Raw genomic sequence first — 20294 nt, 5'->3', positions numbered from 1 at the left:
TCAAGCGATTAAATTCGTCCTACATATTTCTACGTTGCGGTGAGAGGCAATTCGATCAAACTCACCTTAACGAAAGTTGTTCGAACACCAGCTACTTTGGGCGCGAAAGCAACGCCAATTCAAATGACGTTAAATAAGTTAAAGAGTCTACATTGAATACGTTATTTCTTCGCATGGAAAAATAGACGTCTCCCATTTGTGATAAGCATAAAACAATATAAAAGTACAAAATATATCGGTAATAGTGTCTAACTATCTTTTATTTCACTTTCTATATAACATATCATGTATTTATGAATAATTTCCTTAAAGATAAGTTTCTGTACATTTATCTTTCGAAATTTTGATTTTAGACACTTTGCTGAGCTACACATATACAGGATCCAGCCGAATAATATGTAAAACGAGATACGGCATGATTTCTTACAATAAAATTAGAAATAAATATAGAATACAATTTTTTCATTCTCAACTTAGTTTACGAGAAAATCGAGTTTGAAAATTTATCATAAGTATACCCGAACATGACTAATTCCGCACTAGACAGGATTAAATCGGCAAAAAGTTATTCTACGCGTGAAAATGCTTTGTTTTCGCTAAAATCTAAACATATTTAGTTAGAAATCGGCCTAGTACATGTATATAATAAATCTTCAAATTTATCTTCTTGAAAATGAAGCCTTAAACGGAAAAATTGTTTTCTATTTTTTCTTTATTCTCACACAAGCAATCACGCTGTCCCCGCTTTTATATATTATTTGGCCAGACCCTGTATAGTCAACGACTTTCTTCTATTAACTGAAAGGGAGAACTCAAATGATTTACATATAAAAATATACTAAGAGACTCTTTGTAATCAATTTACCGACAACTTAAGCTCAATTAATTTCACTTTGGCGTTAATTAACTATGTAATAATTTATTTAAACAAATGATTTTTAATTGAAAGTGTCAGTCGCAAATGTTTAATTATCCGAAACATTAAAGCGGACAAAAATGATACGAAATATATTTTATCGTGAAATTTCTCGGTTGATATAGAAACGCATAACGTTAAAAGTCAAAGAACCAATTAACGTAGAGTCAGTCTGGAGAGTAGGAGAGCCGGTTGGTTCCAAGCGGGGAGTACTCTAAATCGTCGATACTCGTCGCGTCGATAGCGCGAGCACACCGACACACCGATACATTCGCGTAATGCCTGTCTCTCTCCTCCCGTCCGGCGTGGCATCGCATTGTCGGCGCAGACGCCGTGGCAACGCTTATTGATCGCGGTTGTGTGTGGTGCTCGGTGTCTCTGCACGCGTCATGCGTCGTCGTCTTTCGCGACGTAGCGGCGGTGCCGGGCAGTAGAATATACTCGTGTTCCGTCTTGTCCGCCAGTACGAGGTAGCCAATAACGACGGTGCTTGTGACAGCAGACGTGTCGTATACCTTCGATTCGTCGTAGTGCGCGTAGTTCGCTCGGATGATTTTAGAGATCGCGACGACGATCGACGACAACGGGATGCGATCGAGAAACGCTGCGACGGCGATCGGAGTGTAAATCGTACGGCCGCCTGGTCCATAGAGTTACCGCTAGGAAACGGGACTCCTGCTCGGGTCGACGAAAACGTATCGAGGATCGGAAAGCCACCACTGGTAGTAAGCTTGGCAGGTGGTTCTCAAACGATATCGCGACCGTCCTTTTTCCACATTCAGTGAAAGTGATCGGCGGTGAAGCGTTCTCGAGTTGGCCGGATGCTCGGCCGACAGGTGCGTTCGTAGAGGCTCGCTCGGTGTACCGGGCCAGCCGATACTTTGTAACGATTGGTTCGGACACGAGCTTCGGCCAACGCTCGACCAATCACGTACGCGCACGGACCAGGCGGCTTTTCCGCGATTCCGGCGCCGATCGACTTCGGCTCGTTACTGCGAATTGCTCCGTGAAACTCGAGGACAACGTCTGTAACGAGGAATCATGAGTCTACTGTCTTCTTCCATCGGCAACGTTTGCTGCCTCACGGACGAGGAGGCCGATCACAATATGCTTCAGGGTAAATGTCAACCTTGTGCAACCTTTGTTTCGCTACATTAATTTCAGGTTCACGCTCAAGGTCGATGCAGCTGCAACCGAGGTCCTCGGATTCGGAAGGACAAGTTTGCGTGGCTGACGTCGAGACGCGATCGATCCCGCACCAAGCCGTGCGCTACTATCTATATCTATGACATATCTATGCAATATCTACGTGTCTTTTTGTTTGCGTTTTTGCTTAACGGTAACACACGGAAAGTTACTTGATTCTCCAAGACAGCCGATCGGTATTGCTCCTTGCTTGTACCTGACAGACGACTTCCACACTCCGAAACGATGACTCATCGACACGGCTCGTGAATCTAATAGTTACCGCAGCTGCATCAGAGCCTTAAGTGTTGCACATTGCGCTTCTTTTAAATTTAATACAGCGATCCTCTAAATATCTTGCATATCTCAGCAACAATTTATATATTTTCTAATTCACAAAATGTGAATAGTAATTGTACAATTCAATAGCATACATTTTCAACAAATACACGCGTGCCTTTTTATCAACGCGTGGTTGAAAAAGATTGTCGCTTATTTATTATTGACTCTTCAACTCTTTGCTCAGTGTGCGGTGGCACAACACGGACTTGCGCAATGGGGTCGTTTGTGAATGATAATGCTGCGCTTTTAATAAGAAATAAGTACGCTACTATTGCAAAAATGCACGATAGATATCAAAGATTTGGTCTTGCAATATTCTTGTGAATGGGAGTCGTTTAGGTTTTTTTTTTTTTTTTTGGTATCTATGAGCTAGTAGAAAAGGTATTTTGATTAGGGCAGGTCAGAAGCCTGCGCACTACACGGTACCGATCGAGAAGCGTCATGAATGTTCTTTTTCATTCTATGTAATTTTAATTGTGTTCGACCGTTTGCGAAGAGACACGGTCGCGGTACAGCGCGCCAACGAGAGTCATAAATTCTCGTTACGATACTACTATGATCGACGCCATGAATCAGTCAATCCCCTATTTCGATTAAGATAATAGGGGTGGTTGAATAATTATAACACTGATTTAACAACTTTCTCTCGAAGAATATAAGGTGAAGAATAATTAACAAGTTGAGATGTATTCTGTTCGAAGGGATGATAGCAAGTTATGATCTGATGACTTATGATGAAGTTATGTTTTGTGAAGACGGTATTTATACGGAACTAATGATGGGTGCTGGTTGCCCCATCAACGGTCGCTTGCGGGTGGAAATGACCGTTGAACATAGAAAAAATCTGCTTTTTCCATTTTTTACCGGGTTAACCAATAATCATAAGGAACTTTTCGACTTGAAAGATGTTTTATAGCAATTAAGGGCGTTGACAGTAAGGTAAAAATGCTTAACTCTATAATGGTTTCTTAGGATTATTGCGGTATGATTAATTATATTTGTACAGCTGGTGACCGAAAATTTGTCTATTTTCTTACTCAAAGTGTTACCTTTAACAAATTATTAAGTACAACAATTTCTATCAAGTTTCCAATAGTTTCTATAAAGAGAATTTATATTATCATTCTCACGAAGAACATCAACGAAATTTATTTTATGAAGCAAAACCGAGAAATGTTTAAGTAATGGAAAAATTTTAAGCAGAATATTCACGACTACTTAAGTTTAGAAAAAACAGTGTTATTTTCCATTCCTCCGTATATTTCCTTTCGTTTATCACAAAATTGTCTACCGATAAAGTCGACGGCCTGCGAATTGTATTTTGATATATGTGTGCTGCAATCAAAGAATATTTTATCTCGTGACCACGTTTGCTAGCTTTTTATATCCTCTCGAAGCAGTTAAAAACACCACGTTGTATCTTGCACGTAATATTTTCATACGAAACTTCGACAATACGATCTGAAATTCGAATAATTCTAACGTCTGTGTTACACGTTGTAACGATTAAATTACCATAGAAATTACATAGAGCAAGTACGTATTATTCCTAATGAAGCTTGTAATTAGAACGAGAAAGCTTTTTGATGTTATCGTAGCTTGTTGTAATTAATGCAGCAATTATTTCTACCGGATACGATAATCTTTCAAAGTAAACTCGAACATTTAAAAATTTGCTCTTGACACCAATATTAAGTAACAATGGCGTGTTTTAAAAAATGACAATTTGCATCTTCCGATACAATTCTCTTTCGACCTTCCTCTTTTCGCTAGTCGATTTTCTCAGTTCTAGAAGGATCGTCTTTCAGCGATGTGAACGCTACTTGACCCAGCACTTAATCAATAATGCATCTCTGTGCATTTTCGTATTTTAATATTCACGAAGGAATTATCCGACATTACGTCGCAGAACGTTTTAAGATATTTATCGTACAGTACTGCGCAAAATTTTTAAGTTTAATCTATGATACTAATTATATTTTTAGGAAATACTTTTACATAGTGTTAACAAAAATAGTAAAAGCTAAAAATTATTATCGGGATAAAAGCTTAATGAAAAACAGATTCGTTAAAAGAACGGATTGCCGATTTCTAGGTATTTAGTTGATTGACTATCGCTTAAATTCAGCATTTTCTTCTGCATTTCCTATCTTTTTAATATGGCATGATATAGTATGTCAAATATGGTGATCAAGTGAAGTAAATAAATGCGCTAAGTGGTTTATGCAAATAAATTCTACCATTACCGGTCGCGTTTTGCTCTTTCCTTTTTAAGATCTGGCATACCTAACGTCACCTGGCATTCGAAGGAAGTGGCTGTGCATATTTATGATCTTTGCTTCGGGCTCTTAACATACCTTCAAACAACTCCTATATTGCAAAAATGAAAGTATGTGAGGCAGAAATAATGCACGCATTCTATCTTTAGCGTTTGCTGCTGAACCAACTTCGAATTGTTGTCCACAGGCAATGGAAATAGCTAAGAAATTATATTCAAACAGACTAACATAGTGTGTATTATATTATCGTTAGATAAAATTGATTCCCATTGATATCCATGAAATGATTGTTACAAGCATTTATAAGTTTAATTTTATCGATTTGATGTTAAGTTTGCTCTCGTACTAAGATGTTCTGAATTTCCAAATGATGTCGTTCGATTTGATAAAGTATGTTGCAAACCGTTTCGCTTCTTCTTTGTATTCATAAAAACATGGATTAGCATATCTGTAGCCTATTATTACAAATGCCGTTAGAATGAACTTTCTGGTAGCTTCTTGTAATCTAGATTCTTTGCCCTCCGAATTCTTTGGTTCTGTTAATCAGAAAATAATATGCATAATTTATTGATAAGCAAATTATACAAAAATAATAATGGAGCAGCCTTATTAGATAAGGGGGAAAATTTTTCCAAGATTTTTTTAAGCTCGTATAGAACTATATATTGTGTTATTTCAATTTCTGCATTGAAATTGTCCACTTATCTAGCAGTTTGTGCTCCGATATCAATTTTTACTTATCGTTCGTACTTCAATTTAAATTACAAGTAGTCTCTGGTGCTATTATTTTTGTAAGGTTATCTTACAAGGTCAGATCACTGATAGTCGGTTTTGTATGGTTTCTGGCTCTTGAATCTTCAATAACACTAGAGAGTTCGAGCTTCGATTATATCATTACATTTATCCTAGAAATAATAAAAAATATGTAAAGTATCTTCTAACAAAATGTATGGATAAAACCATACGAACATACGTACATATGAATAAAGATTTTTGTTCAAGTATTCAACAAGGATTCATTACTGCATCGAATGTTACAGTTACAGGAAATTGGTTCTCGAGGAAGTGAAACCCTTCCTGTCAGACTACCACTAGACAATCTCTTTATTCCTTCCTGCAAACAATGGTATATCCACGGTATAACTAACGTTATAACATATATATAACTAACATTCCAATTAATGGTGTTAGCGTATAATGACAAGTGACGAAACGTTAAAACGTAAACAGCGATTGTTGAAGCTATTTTAATGAAGAAATTACCCGAGTAAAATTAACAGTGTGCTTAATAACCGTGGTGCAACGTTTCTCAGCATTCTATAGAAATAATTCTATAAATCTGTAACTTCTGAAATTATAGCTTATTGCGTTTTATTCCCGAAGACAAATTATGTTGTGTGTTTGTTAATCGATGTATTTTAATTTCGAATGACATTATCTGTTGAACTTTATACATACTTGTAACGTTGACTCAGCTTTTTATATTTATCCTATTAATTCCCAGTCAAAGTCACGTATGATAATATACATACAGTTGGTAACATAAGTATTGGCACACTCTTCAAAACAGAATGACCTTTTCAAAATTGGAAGAAACGCACAATATGTCCGCTCAATGGAGAAAAGTAAAAAATTCGAAATGTCCAGTCTGAAAATTTCCCTATCGTAAAATAGTGTTAGTAATAAACTGTAGTTTGTAATATCACCTACTATTTTTACTGACTATACCAATTTATCGTTAAAATTGTAAAGTTTACTGCAAAAATCAATGCACCTTTTCAAAAACCGTGCAATTAGCAGTCTTCTTCATTTCATTTTCATAGATTGTCTTTAATACTATAGTACCTTTAAGACTGGTAAATAATTTTAATGCAATAATGACAAATTCTTCTAATTGTTTGCATAAAATATTTATTAACTTCAAAGAGACCTTTTAAAAAAGCACCAAAAAGTACCTCCGTAATTTTTTCCATGCTGTTTCCAGACATATTGAGTTTTCTATTGACATCAAATTTATTTGCTCAAATTTGGCCAAAGTGAAAAGATAGTTAAAGTTGTTAATAACGCGTTCAGCGTTTAGGCCTTAAGCTCGCGAAACAGTAAGATACTCGTGTTACTGTAAACATTAGACCACTTGTTTATACGTTATATTGTTTATACGTTTATACGTTCTCAAATGTTTATACGTTATCTAATTTTCACGAGTTTCCATCCTAGATGTGAACAAATGGAAAAATGCTGTATAACAAATAATAAATAATCTTGACTTTTTATCCTGAAACTTACATACATAAAATGATCGGCACAATTTTTCAGGTATTTCCACTAAATTGATAAAAAAAGTTTTGAAACAAAAGTTACTCGATAATTACACAACAATAAATTGCGTTAGAGAAAATTTGCAAAAGCTTTTTATTCAATAAAAAAATAAAGATCCTTACAACCTTTTTTCATGAAAACGTATATTTTTCTTTATGCTAATCGATGTATATCTGTATTCTCTACAAAAAGGTATTAGAGGATCTAGGTCGAAGATTGATTAGTTTAGAAGTTATGATTTTTGTCCTGAACGCGCATATAAGCGACAACCGTGAAACGACTTGAATTCTTTGAGAAATTAAAAGGATTAATTAACTAGATTACGTGTAGAAGAAATTTTGAAAAAATAGCAGTTGGTAGGGAAGTTGTAGAAAATATCAAAGGTCATTTCTTACAACTTTCTTTATCTGAGCCTGTAATGTAAATTTAAACAATATATTTTGTATATTTATGTTAGCTATACACACGCTGAAATTTTCATCGAAATCGGTTAACGTTGCTACGAGCTTCGGGTAAAAATAAAAAATCATAGTTTTCTACGATTTTTGTCCTATAACTGTAAAAAAATCTACATTTTTGTTTATCTCTCGATGCCTGTTGTTTGTTTCTACATTTCCATAAAATTTTCACCATATATACAACCAACATAAATGTACAAAACGTATTTTCCACATTTACATCACACCCTCAGATAAGAAAGTTGTAAAAGTTTAGTTTGGTCGGATTTAAAAAAAAAATTATTCTGTTTTATAAAGCGTGCCAATACTTATATCCTTAACCGTATATGGAAATACATAATGTTTAGGGAATGCAACATATATTTGATCGTTGAAAAAATCTCTCTTGTCTCAGCGGTTCTTCGAAAGGGAGAAAGGAAATCAAACTTTCTCGCGGGAACACGACATACAATCAAAATATTATACATACCTGCTTCCGACCGCAACGCACGAGTAATACAATCTCTCTTATATTAACTTGTACGCTTTGTCCAACACGGACACCTTGTAGATGTATACTTTATTTTCCGTACTACTTCAGGTTTAGTTGGACGCATCACGAAGTCGTTGAATAGTAGTATTTCGTAGCGTAGGGTTAGCTTCAAAAGTGTAAAGCATTTTCCACACGAGTCGCGTTGCATCAGGATCTTTTGTTATGCGATACTATTGCGAGCTACATAGGCTAGTATTCCATCCAGTTTTTGCACGAAGATGAGTAGGCGTTGAAAGAGAAGAATATAAAGCATCGTGAATTGCACGCGCGCATAAGTTTGAAAACGTAGAATGTCCTGGGAATAGATCTTCTCAAATGACTGCAATTTTATTTCTCGTGAATTTAAGCAAGTCAAGAAGATTTATTTTCTAGAAAGTTAACTCCGGATAATTTGATTCGTGTATCTGCTATTTTTATAGGAATGACATCGTAAAACGTGCATGTCTATCTAGATCTTATGGTCTCATCATAGAAAACGCTTGAAAATTGAAGATAAAAATAGAAGCTGACATCGATACTTGTTTATCTTTCTGCTGTTAACTCTGCTGTTGCGTAATATTGTACTTTGATAAGCTACTAATTAACTGAATGATAAAATTTTATATATAAATTGTTTGAGACATTATTCCGTTTTTCATACTTTGATACCTAGTATTATACCAAACATTTTATATTTTTTGCGATATTAACATAACACATAAGTACCTGTAATTATCTACCAGTAATATAATATTCGTTGCTACAAAGTCTTTGATTTCTTTGAATCATATCGATCTCTATCTTGCATATATGTAACAGTAACGTGTTTATCGTGTAATATGAAAAATTATTGGCCATATACACGTAACAAATTATGGAAGTTGACTTGGGAAACATGAGAAGATGTAATGCAAGGGTACAATGGCATTGTGCGCTTCGTTCTTTTGGCTTTGCCTGTTATATAACAGTAAGTAGCTATGCTAGTGCTTCAATGAAAATGTGAGAATCTTACTAGACTTTTCTAATTAGTGTTAGAATTTTCGAATTGAACACACACACACTTATCACTGTTCACATTTACTTGCATCACATTTTTATTATTAGGTGATAACAGACCCTGCTTGGTTCGTTTCTTCTACTTTTTCCTTTTGCAAAAGTATTATAGTTTGTCGGGTTTCGATCGTGTCTTTAACAGTGCATTGCACTTTGTGCTCGAACTGCAATTACCATATTTCGACCAAACGTTGTGATATTCGTTAACAATATATTATTAATTTCATATACATATTTGCATGTAAATTAAGTGCATTTTGGCGGTGATATTTAATGGAAATGAGCAATACATTTGTAGTTATAATTAAAAACTTATGTTTACATTGATACGATAATTAATGTTTGCGATATTATCTTTGGTGAAAGGAAGAAAGAAGTGTTTCAGCTTTAAGAAAAGTGTAACGCTCTACAGATAAAATTCATAAAGAGGTCGTATAAGCAATTCGGGTTGTTATTTCGATTATGTTGATTTTCATCGAATGCAAATCAGGATGCATTATTTTATCACGACGATATTTTAACACGACGATAAAACAGCTAAGTATCTGTGACTAGAGGATATTTGAAATAGTACAAAATTTTATTTAAAAATCGTAGTAAAAGTATCCGCGAACATTCCAAAAAAAAAAAAAAAAAAGTGAACGTTTTACGATCGATTAACAACTAAAAACTAGAACTAGTTAAACCGGAATTCCGGTGGGTTTTTAAGTTAATAAAATCAGAGAGAGTTCCATTCTGAAAAATGATCACTTCCAGCATGTTTAATGGATGCTGTGTATCACCTTCAACAAATGGACAAGCTTTCAGGTAGGAATGAAGGGTTTTTTTTAGCATCGTTTAGCTTTTACCAAGAACATCGATTCATCAACCCACGCTCATACTCTACATAGATTAACCATCGATCGGACGTCAATTGAAATTACCAGATTGCGCGTTCTTTCTGCAGAATAATTTGTACTTAATCATTTCACGTCTGTAATTTATTTAATTTCAAGGAAATCGAAACGCATGATTTTAATGGATATTCGATGCGATTATAATTCCTCCAACGGCCAAAGAACGCTACCTTGTTTTCTTTAGTTCAAATAGTTAAGTTTATCAACATTCCAATTCCTTTACCGTATTTCTTTCGAAATTACAAGAAAAGCATCTAATTTGTTGCACCTAATTGTATATATTTAATGAATTTAAAATATTAAATTTAATTTCCTAAATAATATAACTATTTCATTATAGATACTTCTTTTTGTTAGTCAAATGACATAAAAATAAAGAAAAGCAACAAAAATATACTGATGTTCTTTCCGTGTGGTCTTCATAGGAAAATGAAAAATAGGATTTGTCGTGTTGTGCCTATGGTCTTCAGGTATCCTAAACTTGTTGAAAAGAAAGTTCCATTCGTTGCACACTTTTACCTATCGGCTTGCGATAAAGTAAAAGGCTCGTAAATAACAATGAGTCGTTGTAAATTATTAACCGAGACGATAACCAGTAATATAGCCGAGTAAGTCCCGAATCGTATATCATTTTGCTTTTAAACTCCGTAGTACTCGTCATAAACCCATTTGTCATAAATTGAACAAGAGGCATCATAGAATCGAATTTGAAACATAGTTTGGACCGTTCCTACGATGATTTATAACGATTTGTTCACGATACGAAATTATATTGTGCAAGTCTTACGATAAAGTTATGTTCTGATTTACAGCGAGAAATCGACCTTTTATCCTCCGTTTTTTTCTAACAAATTTAGGAAAAACGTTAACGCGTTCATTTACACATCAAAAGGGCATATAAATTTTCGAATTATATAAAACTTTTATTCCGCCGACTCGAATATTCACACGATAGATTAACACGACAAAAGTCTGTTATCATTTTACATGCTTACACGCGTTTAAGTAATTAAAACTGTGGACGAGATCAAAGCTATTTTCTGTATCGTATGTTTCGTATGTATGATTCGTGTTGAAAGTTAATATTAGCATTTATTAGAACAGTATTAAACTATATCTATGTATGTGTCTAATATGTCTATGTAATTTGGACTCGCAATTGTTTTATTTAAATTCTTTCGTAGCAGACTTGATGCATTCGGGCATTAGACTGGCACAGATTAGAACGCGATAATGTAAGATAACTGTTTCGAAGCTTGAAAGTCAAGAAAATAGAAAAGCAAGGAATAACGTACAGGTGGTCCATACAATTGTTGCGCGTTACAAGTTCGTTTTTCACAAGCTTGTATTACAATGTTCGTGAAAACATTTTTGAAAAGGCTATTTTGCGAATTATTACTTATTTTTTGTCACCGTATCCTCTTTCGTAGCGAATCAAAAGAAAGTTACATTAGACAAGAGTTAATTTTGTCGACTATAATATTAGTAAAATTAAAAAAAAACAGATCAAACATAATCTGTTAAATGATTAGTCCGTAAAATATTGAAAAGTCAATTCTATTTTTAATCTGTATCATAAATTATAATCGAAATCAACAGTATCTGGAGTTCGAAGTTTCAAAAAGATTTCTCCGTTTCAATTTTGCTGACAGGGGAGGTTCTTTATCGGTGAAGGCATTCGGAAAAACACGACCGTTCCAGTTTGAAAGAACAAACAACGTTTCGAATGTGAACAAATACGGGTTGCAGAAGACACGTCTTTACTTTCCCGTGATTAACGTTCGGCAACAAGAAAAGGCGCATCGCGATACTGCACGTAGAATTTATCATACGGGTTTATCTACCGCAATTGCATTTCATTTTCCATCACAATTCCAACGTATTCGTGGGAGGCTTCGCATCGATCGATCGATCGAATTCGCGATCCGGCTTTCTATCTTATCTCTTATCCTTGTACGTCTAATAAAAATATTTTGAAAATTTTATCACAAACATCACGTTTTAAGATTTTATGTGATTTCAAGTTCTGAAGAAATAAATAAAGACTCTAATCTGTGGGTCAAAGATGCTTAAAGGCAGTAGGGTTATCAAATGTTCAGCTATTTTAGCGAATTTTGAAGCTGGTTGCCCAATATTTCTTTTTTCACGTTATTAAAAATTTCTTTATATGCAAACGTGATGGCTGTGCTGCAGGTTATTTAGCTATTGGTAGAAGAGAATCGCAATGAAAGGTTGGGAAACGCTGTTATAAACAGTACGAAAAAGTGTTGGTAACGTTTCACTTTCCCGCGGGCTATGTTAGTATTTTTATCTACATACAGAGGAAATAACATTCCGCAATGATGTCTCTTGTTATTCGCTACTCTCTATTTCACCGCTGGCGACGTAGGTTTCCGGCGGATATACAAGGCCATTGTTTTTGTCTGATCACCGTCCAAACGTGTCCCGAAGAAATAAACTACACCCGTCGCTCAATTTGCGTGGAGTATCCGTTCCACGTGGATTCGTTTTACGCGAATGAGATTCACGTAAATAAAGTCTGTCGGTACAAAATAAAAAAAATATGTACACATATGACTAGCACAAATTAATGTACTTTTATCCTTATCTCGTATCAGCACTGACGCTGACTAGCCGCGTAAATTAACATCGTGGATAAAAAATACCGTGTAAATTGAAGAACTAGTGTATTTAAATTTACATACATATATGTATTTTATTTCACATATAAGGTTCTTTTCAAACTCATTACACGAATTTATTTCAAATTATCTTTTGATATTTACTGCCCAAATGAATGAGGCGTACGTCGTGAAGGATGCCAAAAGAATACTCGGCGTTTATTAATGTTACTAGGGTGTGCTGCCCAGGTCGAACTCGGACTGTTGCCTCGCATCCTCTGTCACGAGCCTTCCTCGTTTCCCTTTTTCATAGGGTGCCAACGTCCCCAGAAAAGAAAGTTTTCTTCGGGTGTAGGGAAACAATTCTGTTTTCTTTTATGACGCCCCGGCCACGGTCGTCGTTTCGCTGACCATGTGGCTGTCACGTAAAATAAAAAAAGGGGATCGAAGATGTAAATAAGAGATAAAAATAAAAAATAAAGAAAAGAGAATTTATTTCTTAACACTTGTTTCTCACTGGCTACAATTTGCTTCTGATCTCTAGGCGCGACCTTTCAAGACCGAAGCTTTTACAACTTTCGGCGGAATCTGATTCTTTTTCTCTGTCATCCCTCGATATCCCCATCATCCACGCGTTTGTTAGGCGTTCTCGAACATCCGGCGAAAGGACCGTTGGGATATCGAGGGTTCATTAGGCACTTCGCTTCGACGACATACATTGTCTCCGAGTGCCGCCAGATCTTTATTTCCGTCATCACCCCATCGGTTCCGAAGCGCGGCCTGATCTCTCGTGTGGTTGGCGTCGCATGGCCAACCCCGTGACCAAAATGCGCTTCAACCCTGGAACTTTACGGCCTTGCGCCGCTACATGAATTTTAGAAATGTATGTACATAGTTGATTGCTACGTAGTACATATGTATTTTCATTCAAGGAGTAGGATTAGAAGCAGAAAATGTCATCGTTCGTACGGATTATAACTTGTAGAATCTCGTAAAAAAAAACTTGTAGATTTGTAAAAGATAAAAGTCGTAAATTTTCCCATAAAAGCATAAATTCTGTAGAGGACGCAAGAAAATATAGCTAGTTCCATAAATAAATAAACAAATATTTGGCGAATGTCTACGAAGACGGCATAAATTGCTGGTCACCATTCGTTGAAAGGTGTGCGTATTTACATTCGTTTCTATCGATTCGAAAGTAAAGAACTTTCAAATTAAATAATGTAGCGAAATTAAGAATTCTAACTAATTCGTAGTTATCGTAATGAAAATATTACATACAGCTATAATTAATTACTATTTTCAGTAAATTATGCAAGTTCGCACTTCACATTAAGTTACAAGAAATATAGCGAATAAATATATACATGTTCTTAAAGGCTTTATCGCATAAAAGAAACGTTCAAAGGTTACTTCTCACGATCCTGGTTCTTAACAAGCGCATGAGTAATTTACGAAACAATAGCCTAGAACGAAAATTAATAACCGCTCCCTCTATCAATTAATTATCGATGTTACGTAGCTTGCTCCTCTTTGTCTTTGCCAAAATAAAACGAAAGAGGAGGTTACTCAAACGTTAAATTCAAAGTTTCAAACGAAAATAACAGTTAACAAGTACTAAAAGGCTGTCTAACTGAAATTTATTCGTTTTTATTAATTTTCTGTTTCATAACTATAGAAGTTGCCGATTTAGAAATGACCCGATTAACGGCTCACATCATTTGAACATCCCAATAATTTAACACCTTACATCGTAATTTCCTTTATGAGAAGTCGAATCGATAGAAAAAGATAAATTTTTTCTTGGCAAGATTTCGCGATGATTCGTAAAATCGTAGTGTCCCGCGTACCGTTAAACCTATGCTAACCGGGACGAATTCGATCGGGCATCACTCGTCCCTGAAGCTGTCTTGCTAAGCTCAACAACGAGCGATCATATGCTCGGTAACGGTACAAAGTGCAACGCGCATGGTGCATTTACGATAACAGAGTGCGGCCGCGAAGTAGTGCCTTCATAGATGCCTATCCAAGTAGAGATAGAGCCGAGACTTTGTGACCTGGAACGGAACGACCGTCCCGTCTACCTATATGTACCTACATACTCTTTTCTATGTATACGTATAAGCATCTGTATTTCCGCGGCTATGTACGCATTCGAACTGTATGTAATACGGTACCGATCAGAATAGGGACCAAGTACAATGTTTAGCAAAATCGCGCTTTTACCGAGAGGACGCTTATTATAATACCAGACACGAGTTTCTCGTTCAAATATTAGTACAGAGTAACTTTGCTCGAGGTTAACACAATTATTACCAATTTTCATACGAGCCACTTAGAAGTGGCTAGCTTCATTTTTTACAAATCGCTGAATTTTACTTCCAGCACTTTTCTACCAGTTCATAATTATACAATTTTATTGCAAATAGGTCAATCGGCTGATTTACAATCTACAAAATTTTCTCGATCACCGTCGTTCGCCTCATTATCAAACTTGTTACGCAGAAGAATTTATTAACGTTGATAACTCGTAGCTTCTGACTTGTAAAATCCCACTAACGATAGCAGTTAAATTATGTAAGAGCTCCAACGATATTAGTGAAGCGACAAGTGACTACCTCCGAGTTAAAGACTGTCGTTTTTATTTTATTCGTCGAATTTATATTGTCTTTTCTTCGGTTACGCGTATTCGACGATAAAGTTTCCGTTAGTTTCCCACACTTGAAAAATGCACAGCTGCAAGAGCGTTAATATGAAACGACCTTAGGATGTCGAGGAATACTCGGCCGGATGCAATGCAAGCGTAGTATGTACCCAGTGCACGGTAGATGATATTACCAGAAGAAGAAAAATTGTTCAAGGAAGGCGTGCATGGTGAACGTCCACCGTCTCGGTTACTCAAATGTAATTAGAGTTGTACAAATTTAAATGCTACCGTAACATCCTGACGTATTCTACACGTTACGATTGATTGCCTGTCTCACCCTACGCTCTTAAAGGGTTAATGCTTGGCATACCTAATCACGATCACGATTAACGTTCGCTTCTTCTTAGTTTCTTCGCGCATGAAAATATATATTACGTAACTTACATAGAACATTTTTTGTCGTACGTAGCTACGCAGGACAAAGACTTCCGTGTTTGAAACCCACTTCATACGCGTGCCGACGTATAATGAGCTTGGTATGCGTTTAGGGTGGAGCGACTGGGATATAGCGTACAACGCGAGCGCATGGCGTTTCGATTTTTATCAGTCACTCGCGTGAACCTGTCACATCAACTATTTACCAGTTCTACTATTATGACATCATAGTTAGACACATAGTTTGTAAACCACGCGAAAAGCAATGCCCTTATGTAGTCAATGTCCGTATGTAATGGCGCTTGAGCCGATGCCTATAATTTTATGAGTTTAAAAACACCGATCTTTTTTATTGGCTATATTGAAATGTAATAAACGAAAATAATATATAGAAAACAATAGAAATGCAATTTTCTTGAAATACGGTGTTTGGAGATGGATCGTCTAATTTATTAAGCAATTTTTCTATCGAATTTTGATACGCTAACAATATAATATCGGGACAAGACCTAATATAACATCGAAAAATTATTCTATTCCCTGATATTGTGTTTCGGTCTTTAATGAGAACACGCTGTTGCAAGTGATCGCTCGGACCGTACTAGTTAAACTATACTACTCGTTGTCCATATATCTGCGTATATTCTTGCGCACGCCCGCGTACGTGGCGATGTGAATCGTTAAATATTTGTCGTAATATTCCCGGAAGAGTGGCACAAGTTGTAAATTACCCGTCGATGCACATCCTTATTTCCTTCTTTTTACAAGATATAAACGCAAAGCACGCGACGGAAAATACACACCCCATTCACTACCTGTCGCTCGAAAGTATCTTTTAGCGTGCTTATCCCATTCTTTCATTCTACGTGCTACTATACGAATGCAAATCCCTCCCGTAAGCTTCTTTATATCGTACTATGGAATCGTACGCCAAATTTAACTTTTTTGCCTGCAAGAGTTTTAAACTAGCCAGTGTTTGAATATTCAGCATTAAATAATAAAACACACGGGCATTTAACCTTTGTAAATATGTTTGTAGAACAATGACGAATACATAAAATGCTAACAGTCTGGCAGATTATCCGCCAATTTCGACTATGTTGCATTTTAAAAGCAAATGAAACCCTTTTGTCTTGATACAGATAGTTGTGTTTTTTCTCTTTGACGAATCTAAATACACACGGACTTTGTCCTTCAGTGGAAATACGGTAAAGCATCTAAAGTAGATTATTCGCCAATTTCGACTTTGTTGTATTTTAAAAGCAAATGAAACCCTTTTGTCTTGATACAGATAGTTGTGTTTTTTCTCTTTGACGAATCTAAATACACACGGACTTTGTCCTTCAGTGGAAATACGGTAAAGTATCTAGAGTAGGTGATTATAGATAGACATAACTGCATAGCTTACATTTACCTTCCGGTGTATATTCGTTTCGCACACATCTCTACCTCCTGCGTGTGTGTCGGTTAAGTATGTAAGCACGTATCTTTTAACAGGAAAGTAGTACTAGTGTAACATCCGCGGCAATGTGTAACTCTCATTCGTACTTTGACAAGCCAGTGTATGCTTTGAGTCTCTCACGCCTGCTGCGCCCTTCTTTAGAACACCTTCGCGCGTCTATTACCATTTCTCTTGGGAACGCAATTCGAGAACCTCGTGAGTTTCGAATAGTTCGTACAATTTTATTGCGTTTATTATTCGTATCGCCTGTTTAAACCAGAGTTTCCTATTTGATTATTAACGATTCAGATGATTGAATATTAACAAATAAAATATATTTATTTCTATATATTATTATGTAAGACGGACGAAGACATAGAGTTTTTATGTAGATAGATATTTCGTGTCTTCACAATGGGTACCACGAAGCGGGAGCACAACTCGGTCGAACGAATCGAGCGTCCTCGATTTCAGTTTCCCGTAGATGCTTTAACGATGATCATTATCGTGAGAATAAAACTGTATTACGAGACAATTGATATGGTCAAGGAAATTCTAGCTTTTTACATTTCGTTCCGAATCGCCCTCTGAAATCCACGTGCTTGCAATTGCGTTTTGATTGATTTAGAACGTCTCATACTTTCGGTATCTTTGTATAATCTTACAATAATGCAAATTCAAATTAAACATAGCGCTTGACATCTTTCGTTTCGCTATTTCGAATTTATTCCATACCCTCGATGTATATCGACGACTAATTTGATATTCTCGTTTCATCATCGAATAAAGGACAGAAAGAAAATCAATGGGCGCTGTTAGCGGAATATTCAACTGCTTAATTGAAAATGGAAGATGTACACAAAAAGCAATTACTCTTGAATTTAAAGAGGGAGACAAATTTATACGGAACTATGATGCCTACGTAATTGAATGAGAGTTTAATGAGATTAGAAACGTGGGACTCGATTTGGTAAAGAAAATATAGGTAATCCGTGCGATGCGTGTGTTTAACTAGCATTTCTATAGTATCTCTGGTCACGACAACGCACAGGTTAATAAAAATTAGTCGTGTTTCCGTTGGAAACATAATATCCACGGGGACAATATAATATATTCTAAGTATCACTACGATACAAGGTGATCGTAATATACAGACATCCAAGTTACAAGTTACAAATGTTACAAGTAGGTATTTAGGAATCGATTCTACGTGACACTGCAAACGAAAACGAAGTTACGTGAAGCGTTTCTCAACTATCATCGTTACACATGACCTAAATGCACTGTTTAACGCTTGTTTAGCACATTCATTGATGGTAATTATCGCGACACGCAAGTGGAAACTAGTTAACCGGCGAAGAAAAAAAATTTGTCGAGTACCCTATTGCCTTATAAGCGTTTGCCATAGATACTACAAAATACTTTCGAGGATTAAAACTCTTTAGAATATCGAGTCGGTAATACGAATTTGTAGGAGCACTGTACGTTTGAGCGAATAGATTCAAGCGACGAGAGTTCATTTGATTGGGCATGAACCTAAAGCTTTCTTCAAACTTTTTTCCGATTGAAATAATTATACGTTACTGCTCGATCGATCGATACCTTGTCAACAAATCTACTAAATAAGTAAGTTACATACTATTTCCATAACTCGGTGAAACTATTTAGAATATGTTTCTCGTGCATTCAGTTTCGATCCGTAACGCGATGCATGTCTATCAATTGGAACTGCAAGTTTCGATTTGGAAAGTAACGGTCCATGGGTCAGATGATCGACCTTGCCGATGCATAATTTCGATTTGCTTCACGTTCATTGCAGACCCTGATTTTCCCCAGAATCGATGGTCAATTATTCGCGACTCCGTTTAGTTCGTGGTTTCAAGTGAAACGAAATCAATCTATTCGGAACGATCGTTCCGCTCGTATCTCGATTTTTTTCATACGCAATCGTCTCGTTGCCTTTACCAGTTTCCTAGTCTCGTTTCCGATATGTAGGATCGACGAATTGATTGTCGTTCACGAGCGAACAGTCTGCAAAAATGCGCTTGACACACTGCCTCGGATTCGTACGCGCGTGTCCGCTTTTGAATTCACCGTCCTTTCGGACATTCAACCTGTTAACAAATATCCGACTACTGGCCGTAAATTGAATTGTAATATTACATTGGAAATTTATTCGCATCTATAGCGCCACCAAAATTCAGCTCAATATAAAACCAAACTTTGACTAGAAACTTTTAACAACCGCTATAAAATATCGTTTTACGTAACGTAAGGTGGACGATGTTGTTTCCTCCAGTTGTATTTATTAATTAAAATGTTCATGGTTTTGTGAAAGTAACTGTATTAGAAGTTGAACCGTACGCCGGCATGTAGAAAATGCGTTTGGCATACTGACTCGGTTTTACGCGCCATCGCACCTACGATCAACTGCCAGGAAATATCCTTCGAGTTTCCTTCCGACACTGTCCACCGTAATAAGCGTAAATTTACTTGCTCTCGAAGCGATAAGATTTACACAATAGGTCGTTAATGCAGAATAAACAATGGACATACTCGATTAGCATCTTCGAAAACTTTCGGATACTATCGAGCAAACGAGCGCCACAACATTCTTCGAGTAGAACCGATTCTTTCTTGAATGCCAGAATCGAAGGACTCTCCTACAAATATCTTTATTCGTCGTATAACGTATAACAAATGTATTTCGATAATTCTGTTTTTTGCGTGGAATTAATTATTGAAGTTTTTGAAGTTATCTTTTATATATGTTCTTATAATACATTCTGTATACTTATTTACATTTTTCGTTTAATAGTAAATTAGTTAACGTACTTATTCGAGATAACACGGTGGAACGTATTACGTAATTTACTTGTAAATGAACGGCGATTATTAAGGATTATTAAGGATCGGTAAAAATCTTTTCAAAAAACAATCACATCGAGTGTTATCTTTGAGAAGTTTGATAGATTCCCACGGTCGGCGGAATAACAAGAACTCGCAATAAATCTTTCGCGAACGAATATGTGTCGAAATCGGCCAAACGAAAGCCTTTCTCCTTTCCTGATGTTCGGAGCTAATCGTTTCATCGCGTGCGATATAATGTGAAATTTTTCTTCAACGCGATGCATCGTAATAACGCGTTAAAATCTGCGTGTTACGTTTGGAAATTGAACTGGAAATTCATG

The 20294-nt window shown here is 36.1% G+C and overlaps 1 protein-coding gene and 1 long non-coding RNA gene across 3 annotated transcripts in view; one reads left to right on the top strand and one right to left on the bottom strand.

Annotated features, from left to right (window-relative positions):
* Centrocortin (cerebellar degeneration-related protein 2-like) overlaps positions 1–20294 on the top strand; it is a 52402-nt gene that overhangs the window by 10984 nt on the left and 21124 nt on the right. Inside the window, exon 1 of one of the 2 annotated variants that reach the window (XM_072000754.1) lies at positions 1247–2033. The exons of the other annotated variant lie outside the window; for it this stretch is intronic. Within the exon in view, the coding sequence (XP_071856855.1) occupies positions 1958–2033 (76 nt within the window). The 5' untranslated portion in view covers positions 1247–1957. Of the gene's footprint in view, positions 1–1246; positions 2034–20294 lie in introns of those variants that run through there. 2 annotated transcript variants of the gene reach the window in all.
* Positions 5348–6130, bottom strand: LOC139985927 (uncharacterized). Its single transcript, XR_011799523.1, has 3 exons — positions 5986–6130; positions 5700–5836; positions 5348–5627 (listed from the first exon to the last, which is right to left on the bottom strand). It is a non-coding gene; the product is annotated as an uncharacterized lncRNA (long non-coding RNA).

The sequence above is a fragment of the Bombus fervidus genome, chromosome 3 (genome assembly GCF_041682495.2).
Source record: "Bombus fervidus isolate BK054 chromosome 3, iyBomFerv1, whole genome shotgun sequence".
In the NCBI taxonomy this organism is placed as follows: Eukaryota; Metazoa; Arthropoda; class Insecta; order Hymenoptera; family Apidae; genus Bombus; species Bombus fervidus.
This window is presented reverse-complemented; position numbering and strand designations above follow the sequence as displayed.